The sequence below is a fragment of the Hydra viridissima genome, unplaced genomic scaffold, assembly GCF_058129835.1.
Source record: "Hydra viridissima isolate aposymbiotic clone 2 unplaced genomic scaffold, HvirCarnegie_v1 scaffold_5, whole genome shotgun sequence".
NCBI classification, from domain to species: Eukaryota; Metazoa; Cnidaria; class Hydrozoa; order Anthoathecata; family Hydridae; genus Hydra; species Hydra viridissima.
Window position 1 is genome coordinate 18,208,100 of NW_028324304.1, and position 18,845 is coordinate 18,226,944.

Consider the following 18,845-nt stretch of genomic DNA (forward strand, 5'->3'; position numbering starts at 1 on the left):
TACGCCAGACAGAGGTTCAGAAAAGAGGATCATAGGCTGTGATGAACTTTTGTGAACCACTCTGTTACTTAGTGAAAAATAAACTTTTTTAATAATAATTATAATTTTTAGTGGCAAAAATTTTTTTGAATAAATTACTTTAAAAAGATTTTTTTAAAAAAAAAAAGGAATGAAGATTGCACTCAATCGAATTTCACTAAAAGACCTGATTATGCATTTTCAACTGTGTTTGATCTTTAATTCGTTGATAACAATTTTACTGTGGAAAGTTTTTTCACTTGCTGACATCATCACTCATCAAAAAAAACCTTTTGAAATTCAATGATCAACAGATATCTTTTGTAAAATCTTTGGTGATGGCAAGCAACAGGAAGACTAAGGATTCGCGACTTTTCTTTTTTAGTTTTCTTAATATAGAAAATTTAACAATTAAAGTTTTTATGCTAAGATTACAAATAGAAAAGTTTTGATGACAAAATTTTTATATACAATAAAACAATTCAGATATTTGAGTTCGTTACGATACAATTGGTACCCAGGTGCAACAAGTGTATTTCATCGTAGCGTTTGTTTCGTTTCTTTCTATTTTCATACCCCTCAGAAACATGTTCGAAGGACAGTTAAGCATCATAATGGTTTCCAAGGCTAAACTATTTTTTTCACCTGTAGAGTTGGTTTGCATTTCTTTGCATTCAACAGAAAACGGAAGTTTTTTATGCTTTTTTTCTTGTTTTTCATGAATCTGAAAAAATAAATTTTTAACCGTACATACGTGTGAGTATATGTGTGTGTGTGTAAACTTTTAAACAAAGCCTTAATTATTACATTTATTGCTCAATGATATTCTCTTACTTTAGGTTTCGATGGATGACTGCTCACGTTTGATTTGCAAACCACTGCAAAACCGTTATTGTTCGGCACCAGCTTGCACTGAAAAAATCAGTTGAATCTTTTTTAAAAAGGTTCATACGCGATTTTCAAATATATTTAAATTTTAGAGAAGTACAATGTATAGTAGAGCCTCAATATAATACCGATGGTAAATGAAAAATGTTTCGTTTATCTTTTCGTTTATTTTTCGTGTATTTTTTATGTAGAAAGTTTTGTTAAAGAAACAGAACTGGTAGAGTTTAGTTTGCTACATCGAGATGTTCGTTTTATTGCGAGTTAGTTATATCGAGATTCTACAATGTATATCACACAATAAAAAGTTCAAGAAAAAATACTAACTGCTGAAATAAAGGGGAAAAAATTTACTAAGTAATTGAAAAATTTCACTTTTTATTTTTATTTGACCCTTTGCATTAAAAAAGTCTGTTACATAAACCTTTACATTAAAAAAGTCTGTTACATAAAAGTCTGTATCAAACCCTTTACATTAAAAAAGTCTGTATCAAACCCTTTACATTAAAAAAGTCTGTTACATAAAAGGTCGTATTATGGACATCTATTATTATAAAGTCAAGAAACATTAGAAAATTTTTTGAAAAACTTTAAATGTTTATAGCTCATGAACATTAAATAGTTTTTTTAAAATATAAAGAGTAGATAATAAATCGTTGATATTTCAATTACACAAATTTGAGTTTAATTAGTTACTGATGTATTAAAATTGTCTTCTTTTTGGGTGTGAAACTTGATAAGAATATTTTTCTGTTGCTAGCAATAATAATATGTTGCTAGCAATATTGCTGCTATATAAAGTAATAGCTGCTATTTAAAGTAATCAAACATAACATGAAACAATAGAAATTTTCTGCAAGTTTTGGAATTGTTTGGGGTTAGGTAGACTACTACTTTTGTATGAGACTAACAACGGAGGTGACAGCCGGAATTAATCGAACCTATGTGAGTAGAACCTGTGTTGAATTAATTCATCCGCTAAAAAATAATTGATTGAATCATAGAATGTACCAAGCAAGTGAATCATTTGGCATCTCGAACAGCATTACCACATCGATATCTTTGAAAACAACCTGTGATATTACCTGCTTTGAAGTACCAGTTACTATTATAAATTGTACAAAAATCTTGTGGACGCCTCGAGATTATTGATAAACGTTTATAAAACCAATGTAAGAATTACAAAATCTGTTTTGACATATTAAAAAATATAATGTAATACAAATAACCTTTTTGAATAAAATATTATATATACATATTGTGAATTTGTCGTGTTTATTCTTTGATTATGATTGTCACCTAACTTCATTTTTTTTTTTTTTAACTTTATTTGAATTATGTTTCTTTTGTGTATTCAGAATCAGATTTAACTAAATTAATAAAAAATGATTTTATCATTCAATTAAATAATAAAATTAAAAATGAAATCAGCTACATTTAAATGTGATTAATATTTAAAAAAGTGCACATTAAAAACATAGAAATTAATTATATAGTTTCACCTCTTAAGCACAAAGGCACTTACGTTTTTTTGGGCTTTTGTTTCCATGGAGCCACAAATGGTTATAACCGCTATAACTGATAAGAAAAACCTCTTCATTTAAATTTTTTTTCCCTTGCTAAACGTTTATTTTAACGAAAGTGCAGCCTTCTAAGAACAATTCTTTTACATTGTTAGCGGGTTCTCTTCTTTGTCACCAACTGGAGCATAAAGTAATAATTAACTATAAAACTTTAACATAAGGGATTATTTACTCAGCTAAAAATTTTCGTAAGCTCGTGTTAAGCAGTCGGTGGACTTGTTAGCACTTGAGAAAAACACACAGAAAAACAAAAGGCTTGCAACGCATTGAAAAGTATGTTTATGATCTCATAATCCCGAGATGGATGAAAAAGCTGCGCGCAACTACTACGCCATAAGTAATTTTGATTCCGGTTGAGAAATGTCTTTTGCGTCAGATATAAGAAAAGTATAGGATTTATGAGTATTAAAACAAATCAACTTCCATACGGCTTTTTTATAAAAACTTTGAACCAATCAAATGTGGAAGGAATAAAAGTGCTAACGTAATGCACAAAATAATATCAATCTTATCCGGACTTCCTTTTCTACAAATTATAATTTCTTTAGTCTTTTGCTTACTTGCTTAACAGATATGGTTCTCATTTTAAAAGAGTATTTTAAACCAAATTAATGACTAATTAGCGGCGATGGAGTCCAAGGGAAATGTCATTTCAATAGCAAACATTTTCATAAGTTCTGTTGATATTTTGTAATAGCATTCTAAATTGTTATGGAACACGCAAAGCGATTCTTGAATTCCTAAAGCTAATAAAGAGCTTAATTTACTAACTAATCATTATGCTGCAGGAACTCAGGAAACTTTTATTCCCTTACGTAAAAAACATAAGAAAGAAATGAGACTTTTGTCATCGCAATCAATATTATGATTTTTTAAAATCCAGCCCAGCCCATGCGCAACATAGTTAAAGAAATGAAGGTACCCCACAAAACCAATTCCAAATATAGTAACAAAAGATCTTGCAATGAAGTCCTAAGCCATGAAGAAGACACAAGGTAAAAGTTGCCCCACTGCTGAACAACTTCAGCACAAAACTCCTGGTTTGATAAGGTTCTTCTCCAACGATAAAAACTTCAACCAACATCAAAAATCGAACAGAAAAAATTATTGCTGAAAAAGGCCAGAATTTATACATATCGTTTAACGCAATACGTTTCCCCACTTCACCCATGGTCCTGGGTGCTATGAAATAGAATTGGTTGTATGTGTAAATTTCTACTTGTTACTTATTTTCAGATAGGTTGTTTATACGTTCACGTAAAAGCTCATGACTTGATAGCTTTTTTTAACCATTATCACAGGCGTTCGATTTTTTTCTAATTGAGTTCTAAAGAAAAAAATGCTACATATAATTTAAGAAACCTTTCTTAAGATTTATTGATAATAATCTAATAGAACGTTTAATTTTGTGTAGTTTTTAAAAACTTTATTTTGCCTCACTTCGTTTACTATTTTTTCTTTAGAAAACCATGTTCCGAAATGAAGTGAATGAGGGTGATGTCATTCCACCACACTTCTTCAAGACCAGACTTACGGTTAACGTAAACAGGAGTTTTGAAGGATATCGTTTACCAAAAATAGGTATTATGCATTCGAACTGGATTCTGCATTTTAGGCCAAATTCGCTCGACCATTAGGCCAAATTCGCTCGACTACCCTGTGTGGAGCGTTATAGAAGCAGAGGTCAATAAAGTTCCCTGTAATGCCATTTTGAGGAATGGGTAAACTATTTCAAATGATTTTGTTTTACAAGTTTAAACTTATAAGTAAAACAAATATTTGTTTTTCAAAATGATGTTTTTATTTCACACATGTACATGAAGCATGAAGGATGAAACAGTTACACAAGTTAAAGTTGAAATTCGATTTCGAAATAAAAACGATATTTCGATATTAAATGAAGTTTGCATCAATAAAATAAGTTTTTTTTAATTTAATTTCTAATATAAATATCAACTTACATGGTTTGTTATTTTTACTTGCAAGTCAAAGCAAAATAAATAAGAGATGAGAGTTTAAATGAATCAAAAGATAATACCTGCTCAAAGAACCGTGATTCAGATGTCGAAGTCAAAACAAACTGACCTACAAAATAAATTAACATGCATTAAGGGAAATAAGTAAAAGGAAAGCAGTTTAAAGGCAAATGCAACAGTTGCATTTACATGCAGGCTATTTCATTGTAATTTTTTGAGACATTGGGCCCATGAGGCTTATATGCTGACGTCACTGTGCATTGAAGATTTTTGCAAAGACATCTGGTTCCTGTTACATCATTGGTTCCTGTTACATCATTGGAATCCTGTTATATCTTTCACAAAACATTTCATGATAAAAGGGAAAAAAAGGGTTAAAATAATCTGATGAGAAAATTTTTCTTGACCTTGAAAACTAATGACCAACTTTTAACTTAACAGATGATCACTAGATCATTTTATAGAGAATTGTTTATTTTGTTTAATACAATATTATTTTCGATTCTAGTACTCCATTTCGTCTGACACGGTCAATTAAACTCTTGGATGACATTGGGGTCAAGTTTGCTCAAACAATACTTAGTTCTTTCATTTAGTTGTTTGAGTATTTTTGCTTTCCAATTATTCTTGTACACAAGTCCTTTTAGCGACCAAAAACTTTCAATTGGTCTGCATTTTGGTAAATTTAGCGGATTACCTTTTTTTGGTGCAACTTCAATCTTTTAGTCTTTAAATTCTCAAATGCGCTTTTGGCATAATGAGAAGATGCAAGATCTGGCCTGTACACAAAGTTGTCACTATGATGATGCTCTTCTATAAACGGGATGAGTCTATTTTGAATGCATTGTTTCAAGTATATGAATTTGTTAATAGCGTTGCCAGGGGAACAAACTTTGAACAATCCAGACTAGTAATGTTTATGGAAACTTTTCTTTTTGGCTGTATTTAAAATTTGATTGAGTCAACAGAGTATTACTTGAGTAAAAATTACGGACTTAAAGATTTGGTCTATGACTTAATTTTAAAGAGTTTCTTTTTAAGAGAAGGGCTATGAACCTATTTTACATCAATGAGTCCGCAAATTTCCATCAATCAAGCTGTAATCTAAAGTGAGTTAAAACTCATCATCCATGATTCAAAGGTAATTTTAGTAAAGTCTACTGTAGCATGTTCGAATTCTTTGAATCATTTGATCATCTCGCTTTGGAGTTTTTTGTTTTTCATAGCATTTAATGGCAGACTTATTTTTATGTAATTTATTTACATATGATTGCGAAATATTGAATTTACGAGCTACTTGCTTTGAGAATTACCGTCTTGATGATCAAAAATGGTTTTTAGCTTGGTAACATAACTTTTTGGCATTTTTTTGGCAAAACGACCTCTTCCAGCCTCTCACTCTAATCCAAACTTGTTTTCAATACGTTTAGTTATGTCATAAATTGTCCTTCTTGGAATATTTCCAGCTTGGAAATGCTTTACCGAGTATGTTTTTCCAAGAATCATATTTTCCAAACAAAACACGTACCACACGTTTTCGGCATTCATCTTCATTTTTTTGTTCACCTTCATTATTACATATTTAATAACAATTTTTTTTGTGTTTTCTGAAAATAGAAATTCTGAGTTTAATAAAAATATATAAACCGTTACGTAAGTCGTTTTAAAACGAGGCAAAGTTAAATTAAACTTTGTGCGGATTTTTAGTAATCATACCTTATGACAAGTTTTTTAGATGGCTTTATCCTAATTTATTCTAAGTTCCTCACACCGCTACAGAAGATAAATCTTAAAGATATTAAGGGGAAAAAAAATCTGCCTTCATTTAGAGACAAAAAAAAAGAGGTACCTATCTCTGTTAATTATCAGAAATAATTTTTGCCTCTAAGTTTTGCAAATATTCAGAAATGCAATCAATAAAGTAAAATATCCAAATATCTCCTTAGGTATTTGGATGTTTCTGTAATTTATTCATAGCAATTCTGATATCTGACTTTGTATCGGAAAAAGTTAAAAAAATGTTTTGTTAATTTTTACATCGTTGTTGGGAAGTAACTGGTTAAAATACTAATTTTAACTTTTAGATTTTATGTTTACGAAAAGTCAGATGACAATTTAAAATATCTGAGTAGTTAAAAAAAAAAAAAATTGTTGGTTTTTATTTTCGTTATTTAATTTGTTATTATTTTAGTGACATGAAACAAATTCGTATTACCTGTTTTTATTATTATTATTATTATTTATTTTTTTTCTATTACCTCAAAATATAAAAGGGGAGAATTAAAAATTTGTAAGAGACCAAAATAATTCAAAACCATGACAAAACTATTCTCAAAAAAAAAAAAAACGAAACAAACAAAAAACAAAAACAAAAAGCAATTGAATTCGTGGTGGGTTGAAAGCGTTTGGTATGCATATGCCAAATGCTTTCATATATGCATAAAAAACTATACGCACTTTGTTCATAGTGAAATTTCACCCTTGTGCTAGTATGGGGCTGAAAAATTTTACCTCGGTTGCCGCATTTAAACATTGCAAGGGTTTTTTTGAAAGACAGAGGGGGTCTTTTAGTAATATGAATATACTCTCAATTTTCTTATTGTAGATTGGGTGTAGTAATTTCCCAATAGACAACAAATTTGATGATATTTCATATGTAAAAAGTGATTTCATCTCTTTCTGTTTTTAGAGTTGTTATAAGATTTGATGACCTTAGCAACTGTTTTTCTCTCTTAATTGATGAAAAAAGTTTAATTTAATGATCAATGCATAAAAATTTCTGAGATGATAAATAAATAAAAACTCCAAAGATGAAATCCAATAATAATGCGACATTGAACTCCAGCAGTATTACAGAGTTGACATCAAACAGCGATGGCGAGTTAAAAGCCAAAGAAATTGATGTTTCACCAGTTGTTTTGGACGTGGATGAACTACTTCGCCATATTGGTGAATTCGGAAAAAGTCAATTAATATTACTATTTTTGCTAAGTTTGTTGATGATCCCAACTGCGTACCAGTCTCTTTCTATGACATTTATTGCAATAAATCCATCATGGGTCTGTGCAAATTTAAGCGAGGAATGCAATAGAACTGAAGTGTTCTCAGTAAATGACGATTTTTATGATCGAAGATGTTTTATGAAAAGAGAATCATGGAGATATGTCACAGACAACGATTTCTCTATAGTAACAGAAGTATGAATGCTAAATTTTTGAAATTTTTTATCCTTATTATTTTTTTCTTTCATTTTCTTATAAAACTAACTGTTAATTTTTCTCAAATTATGCATGCTAGACTTTTTAAGTAACTTTTGTTTGTTTTAGTGGGATTTGATTTGTGACAAGATAAACCTAAAGTTTATGGCCAATAGTGGTTTACAAATCGGTGCAGGGATAGGAACCATACTTCTCGGTTTCATGTTGGACAGGTAACAAAAATTACAACGAAACTATTGTGAGAAAGTACATTTAATCGAAACTAAACTTTAGAATATTGCTTTAAATTTTTTTAGCTCACTGTTTCTGCTGGAAGCAGCAATTGTTTAAAAATTTTTCGTTGCATTTTTTAAAAACCAACCAGGGATGATGGTTTAAAGGTTTCATATATCTTATATTGTAACTGTCTACACTGTCATAGACTAGAAGTTACATTAAATAGCCCATTAATAATGTTCAGCATTAAAATTATAACGACATCGCGTCATTTAGCAGCAGTGTATTCCAAACAACTCTGACCTTGTATCGATTGTATCGAGATATCGATTATATCGATTATTCCTTGTCGCACAAAAATCTCCTTACACATTTGCCACAAAACGCAAATTCGAGTTTGATTTTCTAAGTAGAAAACTTTATACCACTCTTTTTTCTACTGTTTCTCTCGTCATATTCTATTACATTTAAAAATATCTCATCAGCTGTTTTTATTTTTCCTTACTTTTATACGGTTTACAACATTCCATTCGCGTTTCTTACTTTTATTTTCAATGCGCGCCTACCAAAAATGTCGAGTGTATTTGAAAAGACTAAAATAAAAATAATATAAAAGCAGAAGCTTACAAAACAGAATAAAAAAATTTAATAATTATGTTTTGTAAACATCATACATTGTGTTTAGTCCACAATTAAGTGTTCCACTTATTCATAAAGACTGTTGTTGGAAAATAGCTTTTAAATTTCTATTACTATTAAATTGCAAAGCTTTTACTCAAAGCTTTTACTATTAAATTGCAAGGCTTTGACTATAACTTAAAAATTTTTTAGAACTCAAAAGACGTTTTTTTTTATTGCGCAGCAGTGTCTATACCTAAATATGCCAAAAATAATTTATTTAAAATATATATAACAATTATTAGGGACAGACAAAAATCACGGTTCTGAAAAAAAAAAAAAAAAAAAAAAAAAAAAAAAAAAAAAAAAAAAAGGAATAGAAAACCGCGGAAAAAAGCACAGCAACAAAATGCCACATTCTCATTGTGAATTCTTAATAAGAATGTGTCATTTTGTTGCTGTGCTTTTTCTATGGTTTTCTTTTTCTTTCTTTTTTTTTTTTGCCGTGACTTTCGTCTGTCCCTGAAAATTGTTGATAAGTGGCTTATAAAATTAACTACGATATGGTCAGTGGCGTAACTTGAACTTCTGGGCACCTGTAGAATTTTGAAAATAGATCCTCTGCGCTTTTTTTTTACTTTTAAGAAATCTCGTTCAATCAGATGGTAAACATCCATAACTTTTGAAAACTTTCGACTGTTACCACTGTCACGCCTAATTTTTTAAATATAATTAGCGAGACAAACTTCCGGATGTAGACAAAGTAGAAGGGTATTGTACACTAATCAAGCCTGCCTGTTGTATAACCATAAATGGATTTTCGTTGCACCGTACAATTAGGTTCAAAATGATATTATCAAAATAAGAAATCTGCAGAAAGTTTTTTTTAATCAAATTATTCATTGCCCAATAAGACTTTTTCTGTTATACCCAGAACACCCGCCAGTTTTTTTTGGGTAGTCTAAATACCCAAAAAGAACAGGCAGGTGTTTCATACTATCTGATTAAAATTTGAAAAGTTTGATAGAACTGAAATTCTCCATTTTTTAATTGCCCTGTTTACTTTTATTCTGCAAAAATCAAATTTTAAATCTCTTCATCTTGTTTTTTTTTGTTGATAATTAGTTTGTGATTCTCACCACCAGTATTTACTTCTGGACAACAAATAATTCTTTTCTTTTCTTTTCCTTTTTTTTTTTTTTTTCTATAAATGTATATCTTGAAGAAAACACATTTTAGAGCACTTATCTTTTCAGGGCCCCCTGCACACTTAGGCTAACCCCAGCAGCGGGCCCAGCGAGCCCATAGTTACGCCACTGGATATGACGCTTTCAATTAATCCCGGTAATATTTCTTTTTATAGTAAATAAACTTGCGGTCCCCGACACAACGACAATTTTTAAAGTGAAGTTTTTAAAGAATGCTATGAAATAATAACAAAAAAACAAAACAAACAAAATTTGCATTAGTTTTTCTTCAATAAAGAATTATCTGTCTAATTGGCAATGATGCCGACAGTTTATGCTTACAGTTTATTGCTTACATATAGCAATCATTGCCGTGTAATGTAAATTGTTGGTATATATCTAGAATCATTTGTCTATAAATTGTGATGGATTGAATTGGCTACTGCTCTTCTTCATAATCTATCAGATTTATGAAAAAATATCCGGGGTGTTGATTGAAAAGTCTGATCCTGGAAACTTTTCTTTCAGTGTTTTGTTTTTGTCTAAAAAATTTTGTGAGTCCGTTAAAAAGTTTAATACTAAAATATCTATAGTTACATAAGAGAATTAATTTATATAAGAATTAAACTTTTTTGATAAAATTGATGATGATAACCAATCAAAAGTTTATTGTGGTTTTTTAAAAAATCAGATTATATTCCATAAAAAAAAAAACTTGCTTAAAAAGAATTTTTCATACTAGACAGTTTCCAAGATGTTTTCTTTTCGTATACTTGAATAAAACTTTTAAATCAAGTGAATATTACTCATAACACGATGAAAATTCTACAGAATAAAGATTGAGAGTTAAAGCGATTTTTAAAAATAATTTCAATGGTTTTAAATTAATTTTAGATATGGTCGAAAACGCATGCTGTTTCCAGCTTTTGCACTATTTATTGTAGTTACGTTTGTCACTGCTTTTGTCCACAATTTTTGGATATTTTTCACTTTGCGTATTATCACTGGTATCTTACAAGGAGGTATTTATTTGGCAATTTGGATTTTAATGTCAGAATCATTAGGTCTAAATTACAGAAGTTATTCTAATGCTTTATGGTGTGCATACACTGTTGGAATGTGTTTAATGGCATTGCAGTCATGGTTAGTTTCAAAGTGGCGTGTGTTAGTAATCCTGCTTAGTGCACCGTATTTAATACTCATGGGATTGTATAGGTAAACATTTACTTTCATGTGTCAAGATGATATCAATTGCTTTCACAATGAAGAAAACAATTATTCTTTCAGCTTTCCTTCTTTAAGGGGATGTACTTGATGTTTATTAAAGTTTTACAGGGCTAGTAAAAAATGTATGTATAAAGGCTCTCAAGGCAATGAATATGAGATAAAGAGGAGAGAGATGAACAAGATGAACCATATAAGAGACAGAAGCTGGAAAAAATAAAAAGAGGAGATGTCTAATATATATTAGTTTATGTAAACCTATTTGTAATAAAAGATTAAATTTATAAAGAAAAGTTATTAGTAATAAAAGATTGCAAAGCATCAATATCTAATGAACAGACTCCATGTTAGTTATTTTGATTACTATAGTTTGTGGGTGTATAAAAACCACACCTAACTTGTTGATCAATCACGTTGTTGTTGAAATCATAAATATTTATATTGCAGATTGATTAAAAATTTTGATTGATTAAAAGAATTTTAATGTTTCTCTTTTACAATGCAATGCTTTAAAAGAATCTTTATAAAACCATCAAGTTGTTCTACACTCCAGCCCAGTTCTAAACCACCCTAGAGGTAAAAAGGTTTCAAGGTTTAGATAAATTATAGCAGAACTAATTTTATAGTAATCTTTGTTATGCTTTAGTTTTATACCTGAGTCTGTAAGGTGGCTTCGTTTGAACAACCATACAATTGCAGCTGAAAAAATTCTTCATCAAGTTGCAAAATGTAACAATAAATCATGGCCAAATGCTAAATTATCATCGGTTTCTGAGGATTCAAAAGATCAAAAGACCTCATACAAATATGTTTTTTATCCTTGGAAGGTGTTAATTTCTACTAGTGTGCAGTTTTTTTTTTGGTATGTCAGGTTGTTTTGTAAAAAAAAAATCACTTTTTAAATGTACATTTTTATTTTAGGGTAGTTTCAATCTGAATGTAATGAAATCTATTTTCCCCCTTATCTGAATGTTTTTAAAGGTTTTGTAATGGGATTTCATACTATGGTATATCTTTTGCTTCAGAGAGCCTTAGCAACAACATCTACAGAGATTTTGTTTTGATTAGTATTGTAGATATTCCATCTAATCTTATTGTGAGTTGGTTCTGTAACAAGTAAGTTTTTTTTTCTCTTTTAATTAGTTAATAAAACTTACAACTAAAAAAAAAGCATTAAATAGTCATGAAGCTCCCATGGTCAATTAAATTTTTTAAATAAAGTAAAAAATTTTCTAAAACTTCTAAAATTTTATTAGAAGGTTGTGAAATAAATTTTGAGGGATGTTACAGATTGTTTGTGGCAAAGTTTTGAAACACCTGCTTAAAATTTAACAGTGAAAAGTTTTTCTAGAATGCAATCTGCAATTGAGTTTAAACTTTAGTTTGAATGTTTTATAATTAACTGTTGCTTTCCTGATATAAAGTTTTATGGTATATTGTTTATTATGAAATTCATGATTTTTTTAGGTTTGGTCGAAAACAGACATCAATAGTTACTGCTATAGTGGGGGGGTTGCTTATTATAGTTTTGGCTTTTATTCCCTCTTTAACAGGTATTCATTTTTTTTTAAATCAAAAGTAATTTTACAGCTTCTTTTTGAATCTTATTTTTAAGCGTTCTACTTAGTTAATGTAGCTAAAATTTGCATTACAAGTTTAGCTCTCATAAGTGTCAGAAGTTGTTACTATCTCCTTATGGTAATTCAGTAATTCTTTTTTTTCATCTGTAACCTTATTTGAATATCTTTATGTAAAATGTAGTATATATTTAGAGTTATCTTTTATAGGTTCTCTTTGGGCTCCAGTCACTATTGCAATGGTAGCAAAGTTTTTTGTAAATCTCTCATATAGTGGTGTATATATTTGGTCTACTGAAATCTATCCCACATCTATCAGGTGAATATTTAATTTTGATACTGTTTTAAAGTTGCATTTTTTGTTAATAAATTTTGACACAATTCAGTGATTATTTTTCAACATTTGTTTAACCTAATGTCTTATAGCAATTTTGCTACAACTGAGTTTTATACTGCAGTTCTCCCCAATATTAAAATGTTGACATACACATTTAGGTTGACATATACTTCTGAAATCATGATTGAAGTCAGGTGTTCCTTCAAGTCCAATAATTTTAATGGCTCCATATAATAAACCACTTTTTAATAGGAGAAGTTGAAAAATTGTTTAATATTAAGTGCTTTAAGTTTAGCTACTTTTGTGAGGGTGGGGAGGGTGGGGAGGGTGATTGGTTAACTTGATCTTTTGTTGTCTATAAACCTTCAATTCGATAGTGGTCACTTTGAAGTATGTTTACTCATGTCTATAGATATCTCTCAGATTCTTCGCAGCAAGTTCAGTAACCCTTTCTACAAGTTAAAACACATCTTCTTTCCATAAATAATTAACAGCCATTTCAATGGGAGCAAGACCATCACATAGTTCAATCATTTTCTGCAGTTTTTTTAATCAGAAAAATCAAAACTTTATTCAGCTGGACCATAGCTACTTTAAATGCTTTGCTAATTTCACAAAAGTTTTGTAACATTTTAAGAAAGCTTCCATTGATTTTAGAAATTCAAAAAAAGAGGATGTTTATAATATCATTCCTGACTAGCAATATTCTGAAAACTTTGACAGTTTTATGAAATTTAGCTACAATTTCAGGAACCAGTTGTGATTTGCTGTTTTTGTTGATCACTTCCTTTGTTTAGTCTTCATTTTCTTTGCCTGTTTCATCATGACAACCATCTTTATTTATATCATCAATCAAAGGATTGCTCATCTTATGTAGCACATTTTTATAAAACACATCGAAAACACAAAGATGGATTGGATAAGCAAAACAGATAATGTCTTCATGTTTCTTTGGACACCAATTGTTCCAAGTGATTGTAAAATATTTTAACCATGTAAGTTCAGATTTGTGGAACAAGTTGATTTGTCATAACTGACGGAAAAATGAAATCCTCTTTGAATTTCCTGAATTCTTTTGTTAACAATGCTGAAAAGCTTACCAAACCCTTAGTAGACTTTTACTTTGAATTATGTAACCATCTGGGTTTAATGCTCCGCGATGCAGAACACCATTTGAAATGTTGTTGCTTATCATCTGTTTATCATTGCTTATCATCATGCTTATCATGAATTTTATTTAAAAATTTGCAATAAATTTATTTAAAAATTTTTGGAAACTTAGTTCTAGTAATAGGATTTTATTCTTTTTATGAACACTTTGTTTATAAGATCTGTTGCAAGTATAATTTTTTGTAATAGAGTTTGAGCTCACCAATTAAGTATGACATTTTAGACACTACTTTATAATTAAGTTCGTTGAGCTAGTTTAAAAAATACAAACGAATTTTCAGATTATTTTGGTGCATCTCTCTAAGGAAATTTGTTGGTTCTTTGCAGTGGCTGATCTATTTATTGTTGTTATTACTTTTTGTTTATCAGTTTGAAGATATGCTTTTCAATGTTAATATTATCATTAATATAGATAGTTATCATAGTTGTGGTAAGAGTTATTGGGCTTTTCAGAACTTTTGAGGAAGTTGTTCAAAGTTCTTTCCTGAAACATGCTGGAGCCTTCTGAGTCATGGTATATATATAGAGAGAATTTAATTATCATTCATTAGAGTTCAATACATCTCTTCATTGCAGGTTAAAAATTGACAATAATAGATGGATTGGATACCATCACCATCTCCGCGCAGTAAGCAGGTGCAGAGATGGTGATCCAATGTTCTTTAAGGACTTTCAGCACACCCTTAACATTAAAAACTGCCTTCAATTAATTAGTAAGTTCTGAAAGTTGAATATCTGGCTGCCACATGAAATGATAGACCACCACAATTTTTAAAGTCTGCCACTGTTATGGGTTACATAAAATGGAGCATGCACACAAATGAAGCTGTGTGTAGCAGTACTGGCAAAGTCAAAGGCAAAAGTTCCAAAGTGTATTCCCCGAACGTACAGTAATTGATTGATACAGTTGTCAATAAATGTCAGAAATTTTCTTCAGGGCAATTGGAGACTGTCAAAGATGATCCACAAAATATTACTGAAGCTGGGCTGTTCCTATTCATTAACAAAAGTGTCTTGACATGATTGGAATTCAAAGGTTACCATCTTCTCAACTTGCTGCTAAAATCTCTTAAACAGTATAAGCTTCTAAAACCAGAACAATGTAGCTGATGAATTATTCAAAAGCAAACCAACCAAGTGAATTATAATGGGTTATTTTAATGAATTACTTTTTCTAAATTTGAAAAGTAAACTCATCAAAGTGATTTAAAAATTTGGATAACTTTTTAGCCATAGTTCATGTCACTTTTTAGCCATAGTTTATGTTAACTTTTTAGCCATAATTTATAATTTATTTTAGCTGTTATTGTATATATCAGTTCAGATATTTGTTTAATATTTTTCTAATAGTATTTTTTCTCTAAAGGTTGAAAGAAGTTGATTGCTTTAAGACGTCTTTAATTTACTTTTTAAAGTCTATAATATATTGTTACATTTTACATTAGAAAAGCAGAGAAATTTCTTTTTCTCCAGAAAGATTTTTGTAAATTAAAAATGTTAAAGAATTTAAGATTAACATTTCTTGTTTTTAATCTAAATCTTTAGGTCTTTCATGATTTTTCTAATTTGTAATGTTTCTTTTGTTATTGTTATTAAAAAAGAGTTTTAATGGGAACATTTTTTTTAGGTCTCAAGGGGTTGCGGTTTGTACATGGGCTGCTTTGTTGGGTGCAGCAATGGCACCGTGGGTAAATCCATTTTTAGTAGATTTTCATTCTGCGCTTCCATTCAGCGTCATTGGAGGTGTTCTTATTATTTCCGGGCTGTGCTGCTGCATATTACCAGAGACTAATGGCTTATCGACAGTGGAAGTGGTGGAAGACTAGTGGCAAACTCTTAGTACCCATCAGCATGTTTGTTTTTACCTGTCATAGAGGTTGATCAAATATATTACATATTTTGTTATATGCTACGTAAACAAACTTTTTTTTTAATTTTAACTATAAAAGTTATCTTGCAGATTGAAGCCTGGACGTGAAAAATGGGGAAAACGTGCTTCGTTCCTTCTAATGAAAAATCTTTTCCAGACATTAATGCATATTTCCAAGTATGAATTAAACTTTACTTTTCGAATTCATAGCATCTTATGGGAGATTTTTAATTTTAAATATTGAAAATCTTAAAGCTTCTATCCAATAATCTTCCAGCAATAAGCTTAACTTTTTGTTAAAAATACCACAGTGATAGTTTTGGGGATTTTATGGTTTTTAATCTAGTTTAAATAAAGTTTTAATTTTTGTTTTGTATTCTGAATGTGTTTAGATATTGAAGTTCTTGAACTTTAAGTGAACAAGGCAAAGAAACTGAGTAATCAAGAATCGTTGAACCAGAAACGCTTCAGTTGGCTGTAGGCGAAGAGAAATTAATAATCTTTTTAATTATAAAACCTTATTGTCTGTAATTGTTTTAAACCGTTTGACCAATAAACAATAAATTTGTCGAAAAAGTAAATAAATGCTAGCGAACTTCAGAAAGATTTAAATTTAGACGGAAACAGTTATTGTATGAAAAGTGTTGCGATTAAATTCTAGCGACACATTTCTACGTTCTATCTAAGTCGCCTATCTTTCGTCTACAAACAAAAAATTTACAAGCCTTTTAGACGAAAGTTCTGGCAATTCTCGAAAATCTTATTGCCACAATAAGATGCCACAATGCTCTTAACTTTGATTAAGATAAAGTCGGAAAAAAGTACCAATGTGGAAAAAAAATAAGTTCTCAAAAACCTTTACAATCGCTCATATTTTCCTACACCCAGAGCTTTTAAAAATCTGGTTTGCAGCAAATCTGTTGTAAAAAAATAAGAATTCTACAACCAGTTGAGAAATATATAAAGTTTTAATTTTTAAATTTGATACACGTCATATACACGTCACCATAACGTCATTTTATTACGTTATTCTGTTAGGTTATTCTAAATTACTTTAAATATTTTTATGAGAGACATTCGAAATAGTCTACCAATACAATCTAAAAAAACCGTTCGAAATAATATATCAAAGAATTAGAGCTTCTTCTTCTTAGAAACGAGCTTTAAAATTTATTTAAAGCTCATTAGTTTAATTGTAGAATAGGGTCGTAACTTTATTTAAATTTACATGGTCATGGTACTACAGTATGAGGAATGGTCTAAAAACAAAATTTAATTTTGGCTTTATTGTTTGATCGAAAACCTCACCCACCAAATAAAACCTGCTTTTAATATTCTACCAATTGTTCACCATTGATAACAACAGTATTATTCAACAGTAATATTTAAGAACGAACGTCTTGTTGGATATTTCATATTTAAAAATCACTTATAGTTAAGTTGTTATATTTCTTACCAACTGACCAAAGTTCCAAAATTTATTATAATATAAACTATATATATAGATATGCGTGTGTATGTGTGTGTTATTTCACAAGCGCAATTTCCTTAGGGCTGAGAACACGTGATTCATAGTGGTATGTCATAATTTAGTGAAAGTGAAATATGATTGGATGTTTAGTCGAGCTAATAAAATATTTTTGTAATTTCAATGGGTTTCAAGAGATTAAGTACCGATATTAGTAAAATTTCTTGTTCATAGAAAAACAATCTCATAAGATTATTTAAAGCCGTTGAACTACGGAAAAGCATCCCATGTAAAGAAGCGTCGTTGAAGAGTTACTGCAAAATACTTCTGAAAAGTGCTATTATTAGCAGATACCATTATCTTGCAAAAACTGAGAACGGTCGCAAAAGAAGATTTAAAATGATTGCGGAAAAATTAGAATCTTTATGGATCAGAAAAAAATATTTTTCTGTCATAAAAGTGAAGTCTTTTGTGAGAAGAGTGGAAAATTTAATATCTGAGCATGACACCTTTATAAAGCGCCCTGGTCATAAAGCGCTCTGGTCATAAAGCACCTTGGTCATAAAGATGAAAAAGTAACTTTTGCTGGTATATTTGACATCACCTGTAGAAATGGAGAGTGGCTTCGCAGGGAAGATAAACCCCTGTATGAAAAGCAAGTCTTAAGTGTCAGAAAGGTGGGGTACACCACGTCGAAATGCGTACCAGTGCATCCCTGTAAAACAGTAAAGGAGTCCAGTTAGTCCACTATGTCATTCCCTGGTTCCTCGGCAAAACCTCTCTCGTCTAGCTACTAAAAAAACAACTTAGACACTAATGACGACGAATCCTACGAGCCTCCTGAAAAAAAGAAAATTCTTTTGCCACACCATTAAACAACTACAGCAGTTACCTTATTCAGGAATGTTTACATTAGCAACAAGGAAGGTGTCTGCATTATGCAAGCAGTTATCTGCTGACAGTATCAGGTTGCAATGCCTTCCCATGTAGGAATTCTGAATGCAATGAAAAAAAGGCTGAAAAGATGAAAATAGATATGAAGAGAACTTTGAAGGAAGAGAATTGGGAACTGAATTTTGATGAAAAGAAGGTTAATTGCAAGGAATTGCAAGTGGAAATAATCAAAAACGCTGAAAAAGAAGTTAGATTGAAGGTATTGTCCCTGGAAAATTGGAGAGCATAAACAATTGCCATGGGTATAAAAGATATTGTGGGTTATTTTAAATTGTGGGCATCAATAAAAATGATTGTCACGGATACAATGTCTGTGAATACTGGGAGGAAAAATGGAGTTCTAGTCATTTTACAACGTAAGCAGAAATTGCTGAATTTATCTGTGGCACAATATGTTGGCTGCCAACATCATGTCTTGGACCGCATTTTAAAACATGTCGTGGATGAAACCTTAGGATGTGCTACTGGTTCTCCAGACATTGTCTACAATTTCGTCTGTGATATTGTAAGGGAATATGATTCTCTTAAAACAAACTTTGTGCAG

The 18,845-nt window shown here is 30.3% G+C and overlaps 2 protein-coding genes across 3 annotated transcripts; one reads left to right on the forward strand and one right to left on the reverse strand.

The window, feature by feature from the left end:
- Positions 1 to 375: 375 nt before the first annotated feature.
- On the reverse strand, positions 376 to 2,980 carry LOC145189239 (uncharacterized). The gene is made up of 3 exons (XM_090089311.1): positions 2,429 to 2,980; positions 853 to 930; positions 376 to 742 (listed from the first exon to the last, which is right to left on the reverse strand). The coding sequence occupies exons 1-3, from the start codon at positions 2,501 to 2,503 to the stop codon at positions 518 to 520; spliced, it is 378 nt and encodes a 125-aa protein (XP_089945437.1). The 5' UTR covers positions 2,504 to 2,980; the 3' UTR covers positions 376 to 517.
- A 3,946-nt stretch (positions 2,981 to 6,926) lies between these two features.
- Positions 6,927 to 16,455, forward strand: LOC145189122 (solute carrier family 22 member 15-like). Of its 2 annotated transcripts, XM_090088002.1 has the most exons (10): positions 6,927 to 7,659; positions 7,789 to 7,892; positions 10,596 to 10,916; positions 11,572 to 11,787; positions 11,907 to 12,041; positions 12,393 to 12,478; positions 12,713 to 12,821; positions 15,637 to 15,885; positions 15,970 to 16,056; positions 16,272 to 16,455. In XM_090088002.1, exons 1-8 carry the CDS (start codon positions 7,273 to 7,275, stop codon positions 15,833 to 15,835), a joined length of 1,557 nt encoding a protein of 518 aa, XP_089944128.1. In that variant the 5' UTR covers positions 6,927 to 7,272; the 3' UTR covers positions 15,836 to 15,885; positions 15,970 to 16,056; positions 16,272 to 16,455. The 2 variants fall into 2 exon arrangements, with proteins under 2 accessions (XP_089944128.1, XP_089944129.1); XM_090088003.1 differs by lacking the exons at positions 6,927 to 7,659; positions 7,789 to 7,892 and adding an exon at positions 9,877 to 10,255.
- Positions 16,456 to 18,845: the final 2,390 nt, after the last annotated feature.

Excerpts from the sequence above, each read along its gene's own strand:
- LOC145189239 (XM_090089311.1), bottom strand. The coding sequence starts at position 2,503 with ATGAAGAGGTTTTTCTTATCAGTTATAGCGGTTATAACCATTTGTGGC. Across the intron at positions 931-2,428 it reads AAACAAAAGCCCAAAAAAAC|TGCAAGCTGGTGCCGAACAA; the intron begins GTAAGTGCCTTT and ends TGATTTTTTCAG. Across the intron at positions 743-852 it reads GTCATCCATCGAAACCTAAA|ATTCATGAAAAACAAGAAAA; the intron begins GTAAGAGAATAT and ends TTATTTTTTCAG.
- LOC145189122 (XM_090088002.1), top strand. The coding sequence starts at position 7,273 with ATGAAATCCAATAATAATGCGACATTGAACTCCAGCAGTATTACAGAG. Across the intron at positions 7,893-10,595 it reads CTCGGTTTCATGTTGGACAG|ATATGGTCGAAAACGCATGC; the intron begins GTAACAAAAATT and ends AATTAATTTTAG. Across the intron at positions 12,479-12,712 it reads TTTTATTCCCTCTTTAACAG|GTTCTCTTTGGGCTCCAGTC; the intron begins GTATTCATTTTT and ends TATCTTTTATAG.